General features: G+C 34.7%; 2 protein-coding genes across 3 annotated transcripts; both read left to right on the top strand.

Annotated features, from left to right (window-relative positions):
- Positions 1-746: 746 nt before the first annotated feature.
- LOC114380810 (ATP-dependent DNA helicase PIF1-like) lies at positions 747-3958 on the top strand. Its single transcript, XM_028339909.1, has 2 exons — positions 747-1470; positions 3696-3958. Exons 1-2 carry the CDS (start codon positions 747-749, stop codon positions 3956-3958), a joined length of 987 nt encoding a protein of 328 aa, XP_028195710.1.
- A 1265-nt stretch (positions 3959-5223) lies between these two features.
- On the top strand, positions 5224-12695 carry LOC114416514. 2 transcript variants are annotated; one of them, XM_028381413.1, is made up of 3 exons: positions 5224-6265; positions 9503-9601; positions 11839-12156. In XM_028381413.1, exons 1-2 carry the CDS (start codon positions 5399-5401, stop codon positions 9557-9559), a joined length of 924 nt encoding a protein of 307 aa, XP_028237214.1. In that variant the 5' UTR covers positions 5224-5398; the 3' UTR covers positions 9560-9601; positions 11839-12156. The 2 variants fall into 2 exon arrangements, with proteins under 2 accessions (XP_028237214.1, XP_028237207.1); XM_028381406.1 differs by lacking the exon at positions 11839-12156 and adding an exon at positions 12168-12695 and having other exon boundaries at positions 5225-6265.
- The last annotated feature ends 480 nt before the right edge of the window (positions 12696-13175 follow it).

The following is a 13175-nucleotide window of genomic DNA, read 5'->3' as shown; positions in this document are numbered from 1 at the left end:
GCTGACAGGTACTCATAAATTATGACACATTTGATATAGGAACTCCTTAATCATAATAGTATATATTACTATTTGTTAATATGTGGATATATAATTACAGATGAGCAAAAAACTATTGTCGATACCATTATGTCTGTGGTTAACACTCAATCAGCTGCAGTTTACTTTCTCTGTGGATATGGTGGAACTGGCAAAACATTTGTTTGGACAACCTTATCATCTGGTATACGCTCCAATGGTGGAATTGTTTGTACAGTTGCTTCAAGTGGAATTGTTTCATTACTATTGCCTGGTGGTCGGATTGCACATTCCAAATTTGCTATGCCAGTCCCTGCAACAGAAAATTCAACATGCAATATTCATCAAGGCAGTGAGTTAGCTGAATTATTAAAGGTTACAAAACTAATGGTCTGGGATGAAGCTCCAATGTGTCACAAATTTGCATTTGAGGAACTAGATAAAAGTCTTAAAGACATCATGCAAAACAATCTGCCTTTTGGAGGGAAAATTATGGTTTTTGGGGGGAGATTTCCAACAGATCTTGCTAATTGTTCCAAAAGGTAATTGCTCAGACATCGTCCATGCAACTATAAATGCATCATACATTTGGGACCATTGCCAAATTCTTAAACTTACAAAAAACATGAGATTGCTATCAAATGCTCCCCAGCAGCCCAACAATGAAGAACTCAAACAATTTTCACATTGACTACTTGACATAGGAGATGGAAAAATTGGACAATATAATGACGGATTTTTCAGAAATCACTATTCCAGATGAGTTTCTCATAAAAAATTATGATGATCCTATCCATGCTATTGTTGAAGCCACCTATCCCAGCTTGATAGATAACTATAGTGACACAGATTACTTGCAAAAAAGAGTTGTTCTTGCGTCTAAAAAAGAAATTGTTGACAAAATAAATGATTATGTCCTATCACTTATACCCAATCACGAAAAAGAGTATTCCAGCGCAGATAGTATTGATAAATCAGATGAATTGCTCAATCCTGTTTTTGCATTATTGCCACCTGAATTCCTATATTCATTGCAAACATCAGGTATACCTAATCATAAATTAAAACTTAAGGTTAGAACTCCAATCATGCTATTACGAAATCTCGACCAGACTGATGGCCTGTGCAATGGAACTAGGCTCATTATCACCAAACTCAGATCTAATGTGATTGAGGCTGAAGTAATTACTGGGCCTAATTCAGGAAATAGGACATACATACCCAGAATAAATATGTCTCCTTCTGAATCTGCATGGCCATTCAAACTTATAAGGAGGCAGTTTCCATTCATAGTTTCTTATGTTATGACTATAAACAAATCTCAGGGACAATCATTTCATCACATAGGACTGTATTTGCCACACCCAGGTTTTAGTCATGGCCAACTATATGTTGCACTCTCAAGGGTCAAAAACAAAGATGGACTTCATATTCTCATACATGACAATGATGGTAATCCAAAAAATATTACCACTAATGTTGTTTACAACGAAGTCTTTGCGAATTTATAAACAGGTATCCTTCCATCATACAATACAATTATGTTGTCCCATTAATTACACCTTTCTGTTTGTTTGTTTTATTCAGTCTGACATATAACACATGCACTATGTATGTTGTTGCATTCCAAAATTGTTATAGTCACTTCGGGGAATTCAATGCAACTTCAACTAATTTATTTGATTCTACATTATATTCTCTTTTACTCCTTTTGTTCAGTTTGACATATAACACATATATCATGTATGTTGTTGCATTCCAAAATTCCTATACTGACTTCGGGGAATTCAATCCAACTTCAGCAATCAACAAATTTATTTAATGCTGCAAATGTTATCTGAAAATTTATATTACATGGTCAATATCAAATTGTTATTTCATGGTAATTTATTTATATAACTACAAATCATACAATAATTTACGAAATACACGTACAAATCCATATTATGGTTAATTAAATTGAAATCCTTTTTTATTTAATCTGATTTAACGAAAATGTTTTCCAACTACCTGGGCCACCCCTGCACATTTTGTATTCGTGCTTACACTCCTATACAATTGGTTTTTACACTTCCACTTAGTCTACAAATAAATCCAACCTCAATCCTTTAATATTTAATATGATGATATGATATGATGAATATGAATGATATCATATGATTTAATTTAATGAAAATGTTTTCGAAGTCTTTGGGGTGCTGGACCAACCATCCACAGTTTGCATTCATGCTTTCAGTCCTATACCATAAACTTTTGAACATCCACTTACTCTACAAATAAATTCAACCTATATTCACTGTCAAATTAAAATTACACCAACCAATCCCTATTGCTAATAAATACACTGCACAACTGCTGCTCAACCCTTACTTTTCTGGATACCTACACGCTTCCTACACGCTTCATATCCCCGCTTACTTTGCTATCAGATTGCCTTCTGAACTTCCAAAAACCGCTTTCCCATCCCACATAAAACTTACACCACTAAGGAACTATCGTAATAAATGCACTAAGACAATTACTGCAGTTGTATCTCCCTATACTACATCAAATGTAATCATTATCGAGAGACGTCAGCGCTGTATAGGGTTGTGACTCTTCACAACTCTTTTTTGCATCATTCAACAACAAAGAGTCACCATTTAATTTAATTTCTTAATTAAATCAATCATTATATCGATATAACACCACCGCCACTTACAACACTTCTATACAGATATATCTACGTATAGTACACATCTCTTCATCTTCTTCACATTCTGCCAAACCAAACTAAACTCCCTATTCATCTTCTTTGCATCCAAGAGTCACCATTTAATTTGTTAATTAATTCAGTCATTATATCGATATAACACCACCAACACTTACAACACTTCTATACACATATATATACCTATACTGCACTTCGTATTCATCCTCTTCGCATCCTGCCAAATCAAAGTAGACTCCCTATTCATCTTCTTTGCATTCTTATGGCCACTTCCGCATCACGCTCCACTATTGTAATTTATTTCTTCTTCTTCTCATTTTCATCTTTCTTATATTTGTTTCCTCTATTCCTTTGGTTACTTAACATTTTCACATTATTCGTATAGTTCCCACGCGATCCAATGGACAACATAAGATTCACCGCACCTTTCAGAGTTCAAAAGGTAACATTTCACATAAAAAAACGTTTTCTACTTAATTGCATTTCCATTTTTTTTCAACTGCCTCGCCTTACTTTCTTTGCCTGCATAACCTTCTCCAAGTTCCTTTTACCTATCACAGGCAATGGCTGCGCAACTACCCCAAATACGTTTTATTCCACTACGATGGCGAGATACATTTCATTAGGGTAAGAACACTCGGTACTAAATGCTTTTTTGTTGATGGCTTGAATGATTTTAGAAGGGCACACAACCTCCACGAAAGCGTGATTCTACGTTTGGTCGCCGGTGACAAAAACACCACTTTCACCGTTCATATTGACGGACCTGCACACCACCACTCTAACCTAAAACCCATCATTTATAGAAGGAGATACATCTTTACTGTTGATATCACAGATGATATGCTACAACAGAACCTACCTTTAGTGCGTTATACTACACTTTTTTCAGTCTATCATACTTTGTGGTTTCCTCATCAATTTGTTTAACCATTCTTTCTTTTGATGATACAAACACTTCCTGCAGCGGCTTCCAAATTTGTGTATGGCTCCAAAAAAAGTATTACCATCCACCACAGACTTTCAAAATCCACCAAATGGCCACTCACCATCCACCATGACGTCCCTGCCATTACACAACCATGGTTCAACCTCATTCATGAAAAAAATTTAAAAGCCGGAGATGAGGTAGTCTTTTACTACCGTTTTCATGACCATGCATGGGAGCTGCTGATAAGGAAAGCCATCGAATGGAACAACAACAACACCGACCCCGACTCTGATGATTAAGTTTTTTTTATATTCATCTTTTTTTTTAAAGTTTAATATTTTATGTTTCCTGCCACCACCACCAGACAATTTGTTCGCTTCAATATTACAAATATTTACGTTCCGTTAAATTTTCTCAGCGCTTTGTTTGTCGTTTGATTTTATATTGATTTTGCGAACTACGTTCAAGCGATAGGTCAATATTGTTGGTATTTAAATGAAAACAGAGATAGGTCAATATTGACTTCTAAATTAGATTAAATGATGAAATCAAATGAACATTTAAGTTAGATTATTATATTATTCCATAATAATATAATGGTTCGAATTTCTGTTTCAAATAAATGGTTGCAATTAGTAAAGCTGTTTTGATCAAAAGTGTAGTCGTAGGATTAAACCTTCTATTTGTATGCTGCTGCCATTCGTTGTGTCTTTACCTTTTTCGGTTTCCTTGGCACTGAAATACTAAAAACATGTGTCAAGTTTGTCTGATTTCGTTCTCATACACACTACTGTTTCTATTATGTTTTTTTTTACCCACCTCTGTCTGTAGTCCGTTTTCGGCTTTATACAAAAAACCACATAGCTTAATACTGCCACCACCTGTAACACATAACTACAAATTTGAATTTTTTTTTGCTGAATTAAATTAAATTTTATATTGGATCAGAATTAAATACTATTATTTATAGAGATAACAAAATTATTTAACATCACAACAAATTATTTGTATACACTGAAACATTTTTTTAAACAAAGACTAAAACATAGTTTTTTTATGAGTCTAAATTATCTTTTATAATCAAAATATTATTTTCATATGCTCACTAAACATTTTTACAAAATTATTTTTAAAATTTAGTCCCACTTCACAATTAAATACATCTAAATTAATTTCTTTCTAGAAAAACAAAATATTTCTAATTTATTTCCCATGTTTCTTTTATATAATTTAAATCAACTCTAAAATATTTTCAACACAATCAAGTCTTCATGCAAATTATCTTTATGTTATATACAAACAGCATCTTGACAGATAGTATTTATATCACTTAAAGTAAAAATATACAAACAGCACCCTGACAAATATTATTTTTTCACTTGCAGTCTAATGATACAAACAGCATCCTGACAGATAGTATTTATAGCACATACACTCTATTTCATCAACATTATAATTATATATCTATTTAATATTCAATTATGTTCTTGTGATTGCAATTTTATTAACCAAATGACCCGTGCCTACCTCGGGTTACAGACTAGTTTCAGTTAAAAGGAAAATATTGGGTGAGCCGATTAAAAGAACCAGAGTGTCTTCATTCATACCATTTCTAGACTAGACTCGGTACTCCTTGCTCAGAAGTAAAACAGACTCAACAAAGCAATAACAGCACAAACAAACGCTCTTTGCACAGAGAAGATCCCAAATTCGCAACAATCTCACTCTCTTTACTGGCCATGGAGGATCCTCCGTTGCAGAAGATCGCGATTTCGGGCCCCACACTCGCCTCCCTCATCCAGCGCTTCTCCACCTCCCCCTCTTCCATCCACGGCCTCCTCTTCGGCCACGTCACCCCTCTCCCTCTCACCCTCTCCGACGACGACACTTCCTCCGCTGCCACCCCCACCCCCACCCTCCTCGCCACCGTCACCGGCTTCCTCACCTCCCCCTCCTTCCACGATTCCTCCGGCACCGTCCTCCCCTCCTCCCTCCCCAATTCCCCCCTCCTCGGCTGGTTCTCCGCCCGCCGCCGCTCCCCCCTCCGCCCCTCCATGCGCGAATTCTCCGTCACCGCCTCCCTCTCCTCCCTCACCCAATTCTCCTCCCAAATCCAAAACCCAAACTCCGAACCCTCTCTTTTTCCTCCTTGCATCTTCCTCCTCCTCGCCTCCCCCTCCTCCGACAACCACCACTCCCACGTCCACACCCACGAGTACCGCGCCTTCCAGTTCCGCCCCGCGGCCCTCTCCTTCGAGCCCCGCTCCCTCGACGTCGTCAACATCGGTCCCGCCTTCCGCGGCCACTACGGCGCCTTCAGCCCCAATTCCAACCTTCCGCCGCTCGACTGCGGGCCCCACGGCTCCCCGATGATGATGAGCGAAGGTGGCGACGAGGTTCTGGGAAAAATGAAGCAGGCCGCCAAGGACCAGAGGGAGCTCGACAAATGCGCTGAGGGGTTTGAGATTGGGAGGCTCAGCAGAATGATGGGGTCTGAGGCCAGGAGCTGCACCGAGGGTTTGGAGGAGTTGTATCAGAAGATGCTTGTGAAAATTGAGAACTTGACTGGTTTGGTGGAGAAGAGTTCTGCTATGGTTCTTGAGCAGGTGACATTAGTATTATTATTGTTATTGTTGTTATTAGCAATATTTTTTTGATGTCAATGTTGAACTATTTTGTCTATATGAATTTATGGAGTAAATAGTATATGCACTGACAAGGTAAATTGTCCTTATACTTTCATAAGGTCACTCATTGGCCATTGCTTTGTTCTGTAAGTTTGTTGGCTTTAATAATAATTACTTTAAAAGTTAAAGTTTTGCCGGTGATTACTTCTGATTGGTTGACTGTATGAGTTTAATTTCTATGTATTGTCCAATGTAAAGTAAAATAAAATTATAGTGTCAACTAGTCTGAAATCATTATTGTAAGTCAACAAATTTATCCTTCGTAACAGTTTATAATTGAATGACAATGTAAAAACCCTTTACACGGTCAATGCATAAACTATTTATTCTATTTATATATAACATGATGATTGTGATCAGAATGTAGTTGTTGTTAATGTTGAATGGTTATTTGTTAGATAACATGATGTTCAATATCAGAATTGTTTAAATGTGGGGAATGGGAATGGTAATTGACTAGAGTACTATTGGTTTTATTTTGGAATGTGTTGTTGCCAACTAGTGTTTTTTTTAATAGAGTTCTTGAGGTTTTAAATTGGGGGGTGATGTGGGCCAATTGCAATTGGTGCAGTTTCATGGCCTGATGCAGTGATGGGAACCAAGATGTTGTGTATATGCGTCATTAGATACCGTATGCAATTTTAAATGTTGGCAGAATTTTTTGTAGTTTTGGAGTCAAGTAGAATCATTTTTTAGTAATTTTAAAATATAGGTTTATGGGGTGTTCTCAGTTAGTTATCAAATGGCACTTGGTTCATATCTTTAAGTTTGATCATGACAACGTTAAAAAAAGGGCATTTTCTCTTTTCATAAAAGTCAGTACCGTGTGTTAACCCTTAACTTAAAAAAGAGTAGTGAGGTTTGAGTGCAGGAGTTTTCATGCCAGGGAAGCCGAACCGCTGGTGAGGAGAGGACTCAAATCTCAATTTGACCTATCTGGCAAATTGACATTTGGCAATTTTGTTGATAGAGATTAGAATGTCTGGTTGAAGCATTGGTGGAATAGTAATGATGTGAATATGAACACATGATACTTACTCCCAAAGCTTTGGATGTCTAGGAAGTTACAAGAAATTGCTTGCAATATCAGAAACTTGGGATTAAGTGGAAGGTATCAGAGTGTTGTGGCTCTGCAGTTTTATTCAGACTTGTAATCAGTTTTTAGGACTTAAACTGTTATTTGTTAGGTCTATAAATAGCAGTTAGGATGATTAACTTGAGGTTGCTTTGAGGAACACCTAAAATCCTACCCCAAATAACAGAGACTAAGGTTATATTTGAGCCCTGCTATCCCTTTTATATTTCCTGCTATTTACTTTCATGTTGAATGTAAGGTACTGTTTGGTTTAAAGGGGTGAATTTGTGCTGAAAGTGAATTCAGCTGAATTGGAGTAAAAGGGGTGAGGTGAGGATGTTTGGTGGGTGTGAAAGGCAGACGAAAGTTTTAAAAAATTGTTGGGACCCATGCCTTTAAACTTTCACCCCAATGGAGAATTTGAGATGAGATGGGATGAAAGGTGCTACTCATGAGGGGTACAGGAGAAGAACTTTTCACTTGCCAAAATTGACCCTCTCTACACCCTCATGGTTGTCAGGTTGCCTACATAATTGATTATGATGTTAGCATAATCGATTATGTATCCATTGCATTGTTCAAATTTGGTCTAGTTTGTCTCAGGTTGGCAACATAATCAATTATGCTTATAGCATAGTTGATTAGGTGGTCATTGATTCTCAGACTTTGCTTTCCGGTGGCCTCAGATCAAGTTACATATTTGATTAAGCAATTTACATAATCGACTAACAGCGTTCAATTAAGTAAAAAGGTAAAAAATTTCTGTTGCACCTTAATGGGGTAAAATGGAAATTTGCTCCATCTCTATTTTTTATATATAAGTGCTCCATCTCTATTTTTTTAATAAGTGCTCCATCTCTAGTTTAGTTACTTTTATTATTTGCCTACAACTTTAATTTAAATCTTTCATCTCTTTTACACTCTCTTTCATCTCAATCAAACAACTTCACTTTACACTCTCTTTCATCTCTTTTCATTCCTCACACTTTCATCCCTTTTCATTCCTCTCTACCAAACACACCCTAAGTTATTTTCTATCCATTTATTTACTTGCCGATATACAGTTCTTTCTTACATGTCATAAGCTTTACATTCCCAGTAATGGTAATTATTTATTTAATTCCTTGCCTTTATTGTTTCCTTTATTTTTATTTCCCTATTTTCTAAATGTCTTACTTTGTTGCTATTCTTCTTATCAATCCACGTTATATCTTTTCTCTCAGTTTTCAATCACATTTCTGGCATTTTGTTTAAATTTATTGTTTGTTTTTTTGCTCAATGCTTTTAACTTTTTTTCTTTCTTGTTAGTTTTCTTTGAGTTCGATATTTGACATATTTCTCTAAGCTTTGTTCTTTTTGTTTTTTTTTTTTTAAACTTCTCTATGTTTTCTGCATTTCATTTACTTTACCTTAAACCCATTATTTTCAGTTCTAAATTTTCTGCTGATTTCATTTGTTCCTATCAGTTTGTTTTCCTTTTATGTCATGTTCTTTTCAAAACATTCTATTTTTGGTTATTTCTCTTCTGATTAGTATCTTCCATCTTTTCATATTTTTTTTTCTCTCCATCTTATTTTCTAGTCAATTTACTTTTCTTTTCAAGTTAACTCTTACTGGATTATGGGCAAGCTGTTTTGTTTTCAGGTTATTTTTGTTGATTGTATTTCCTTTTTTTCACGTTCAATTTTGTCCCCTTTCATCAATTTAGTTGTGTTTTGTCAGTTATTTATATTTTCCTACCATTTTAATCTTGCCAATTTATCTTTCTGACAGTTTACATTATCTGTTATATTTCCTAGTTCCTACATGTTTCCTTTATGTCTGTTATATATTTGCCAATTTGACATGCAAAGGTCACTTGCTATTTGCATGTAAGTGTCATCTCAATGAAACACATTTACAAGTTTACTGCACAGCATGAAAACCTGCATGAAATGGAAAGGGTTATAGACTAGGGATTAGTTTGGTTGCTTTCTTTAACTGTGAGGATTGAAAAATAGTGTGATTTGGATTTTTTTTTTCTTGTGTGCCTGTCTACCTGATACTTTGTGCTTGATTTTTCTTTTATCAACCTTGAACAGGAAAATCATAATAGGAAGTTGAAACACAAAATTTTAAGATCTGCTGCCTCAGAATAACTACCTTTATCAACGGTGGTGATCCCTTCTTTTTTTGTTCAGGTAAGTTTTGTTTTTAAATTTTGTTTTAGCTGTAGAATTTTCATTTCCAGCAATCTTCTTGAATAAATAAGTAATTCATCCACCAAAGAGAAGACCTGTGATATTGTGCAAGTGGTTTATCTCTCTATTCATACTAGTATTGCTTTAGTATGCCTTGTCCCTTGAGAGTAGCTTTTAAGTTTTGTAGTTTGCATAAGCAAAACTGCATTAACCAAGTTGAGTAAGTTCCACTGCTTTATAGCAGAACCTTTCTGCTGCACCTCCAAAACTTGTAAGAAAATATATACTTTAGATTTCAACTTCTACAGTATGCAATTTCCTGAAATTTATCAGTGTGTGAACTTAAATATTTTAAAGAATTCAAGTTCCAGGTCACATATTGAGCTACAAAAGCCTGACACTTCAAGAAAAGAACCTTTGCCATCTTGGACATAGGTCATCACTCATACTCTAAAACTTGTTACCCAATACAAACTTTGACATTTCCAAGCAGTAATCTTTGGATATGAAAATATTAATTGGGATATTTAACACTTGGATGATTTTAAAATGTTTTAATGCATGCGAAATATGTCTCATATATTTCTGTGTCGAGTGTATGCTTTTGTACATAAAAACATACACATTTCTATAAGTTATAAGTATTATTATTATTTTTTTAATATATATGTTTATACATTGTGTCCTTATATTTTGAAATCTGTTGTCAGTTGTCACTTTGTGTTATATAGGGGCTTATAGACATTGTCCTTGTCTATGCTTCATAAATGTTATACTTTTTTCTGTTTCATCTGGATTTACTCATCAAATCTTCAGTTTCAAATCATTAGCAATGCAAGAACTCTTCTGTGTGTAATATTCAAGCTCATTCACAATTCACATTCATTATTGTACAAATTGAACCAAGCTGTGGTTTTAGAGACCAAGTCTAACCGTCTAAGTATCTTCAAAGTAACTCAGTTCATTTGTGACTTTAGCCATTACAAGCTTCCTCAGTCTTAGTATTTTTCCCTCTCCCTCTCAAAGGATTTCAGGGGTTTGACATTTATCATATACTTTGCCTCAGAAGTAATCCCAAAGGATCATGAGTTATGCCCACCTGTGCAGGTGAGTTGATTAAGGGAAAAATAGGAGACCAAGGGTGTTCATTTCTTGCACACTTGCTTCCAGATCCATACACTTTTCACATTACCTCCTTGGTTAGACAACTTTATTCTTTGTATCAAGTCACAGCCAAGCACAAACTAAAACTTATAGTGGAAAAAAATTAAGGGGACATAATGACTTGGGAAATAAAGCTAATACATTATTACTTCTCGTTTTCTTATTTTTATTTTTTCTTTGGGCTATTGCCATAGAAAAATGTAAGGCTTTGCAAGTTACAACAACTAAGCCTTTTCCCACTAACACTAAGCTTAGCAAATTATTTGTAGAGAAGTTAAATATTTAAATCTTGATTCTCAATTGAGTAGTGCTAACAACACACTCTAACATTTAACACACATTCTAGTATTTGTTAAAATTTATTGAAACTACAAAATTAAGAGAGATTCATTAATTAAATAAGAAGTGAGACTCACAAATTTGTGATTTTAATAAATTTCAGTTAATAATAGAGAGTATTTAAGAGTGTGTTGTTAACATTTCTCTTCTCAATTTAGGATGTATGGTTGAATCCTAAATTGGGAATCTAGATTTTCTTAAGTATCAATTCAGACCATTTGTCATATTCAATGCTATATTTAATTTCACACATGGAAACATGTATATGGTACCATGTCTTGCTGTTCTGTTACTGTATTTTGGACAATGCACATATCTGTATGCTGTCTATGTTCATGCTTCATGGGTGTTTGGTGGTGAATTGTCTTCAAAATTTATGAGTAATTATATCCCAGATTCTTGATAAAACTTCAGTTACAACCCTTCTATTTGAAGACTTTGTTGGTTTGTTTTGCAACTTCTTGCCCTGTGTGAAAGAGATCTCTTTTATTCTTTAGTAGTAGAAGTAGTAGCTGTGCACTAGGGCAGGTTTAAACTTGGTACATTGGTACTTTTCTTTCATCATCATGTATCTCCTCTCCTCCCTTTTTCTTTTTACTATCAACTGATATGGGACCTCTTACCTGATGATATCATAATTGTAAAACATGAGGTTTTTATTTTTATTGGAAACATAAATTAATGCTGTTGAGATTGATAATAATTCAGTGTCTGTCTTTGGCATGGGTGTTCAGTTTTGGAGTGCTTAGACTAGTGGTGATCTCCAGATCAACATGAAACAGGGCGGTGATTTTGCATATCTCACCAGGCTTGTGTATGAAAAGTTGATAATAAGCTACTAGAAAGCATCACAATCATGTTGCCATAAAACATTATGAGCATACATAAAACTTTGTAAAATCATTTTTTTGTCGTGCAATAGTCTCATGATGTATATTGGTGAGATTGCTTATGTCAAGTAGCTTTATGTACTCATTAATGTCGTGGTTAGAGAAAATAAATGTTGAACTTCATATGGTCAATAATCTATGTTAACAAGCTTATATTATGTGTGGCAAAACAGAGATGATTAGCAACGGACATTATCAGCGTTCTGTGCCTGATCTGGATCAACAGTTTCTTCTGGGCACTTGAAAAATGAGTATGCCTTGTTGGACCTTTCGGTGGGCCTGTGGTATATGCAGTCAAGCTATTCTAGATGATGTATTTTACTTTTTGACGACTCTTCAATCGGAAGAAGGTAGTAATTGTGCAGAGCAGTTGAATGATGTGATCCTTCTCAATACAAGAACGATCTGATGTTTTTTGATCCTCACCCTGTGGCATATATTCGCTTCATGTAACGATATGCCAACTCTATTCTGTACTGTATTTTCACCTTTAGTTGTTGCTATGTTGTTTTCACAAGGTTACTTTACGAGAGAAATGAAATCAAAAGCCTTGCGGTATTGTTAATGGTTGCAAACTTATCTTTCTACTCCTAGTATAAGACGTTTCTGAAATGCCTACCTATGAAAACTATCCTTTACGAGCAGAAATTCTGTTGGGTGCTTGCCAAGTTATTGGTTAATAATTTCGATTGGTTAGTGGACTTGAAATTCTTTTCCTCAGAAAAGTATGTCTTATTGTTTTGTTTCGCCACTTGATCCATGTATATAAAACAAGGTTGTCCTAGGGGACGATGTTATGTAGGAGTTTCATATTCATTTCTTCCAAAATAATAAATGCAATCAATATCATTTTTATTTTTTATTTATTTATAATAGCTATCTTTTAAATGATGATCTTAATTATAATATATTTTTAAGCTGAATTAATAAAAAATATTCATTTCTTCCAAAAATAATAAATGTAATCAATATCATTTTTATTTTTCATTTATTAATAATAGCTATCTTTTAAATGATTCTTTTAATTATAATATATTTTAAAGCTGAATTAATAAAAAGTATTTTGCAACTAATTTTTTATACTATTATATAAATTTAATTTTTATTTTATTTTCTTATATAATTTTTCTTTGGTGCATATTTTAGTTCAACAATAATATGATAAATTATTGTATCCTTTA

The sequence above is a fragment of the Glycine soja genome, chromosome 1 (assembly GCF_004193775.1).
Source record: "Glycine soja cultivar W05 chromosome 1, ASM419377v2, whole genome shotgun sequence".
NCBI classification, from domain to species: Eukaryota; Viridiplantae; Streptophyta; class Magnoliopsida; order Fabales; family Fabaceae; genus Glycine; species Glycine soja.
The sequence above is the reverse complement of the archived record's forward strand: the minus strand, read 5'-3'. Positions and strand labels throughout refer to the sequence as shown.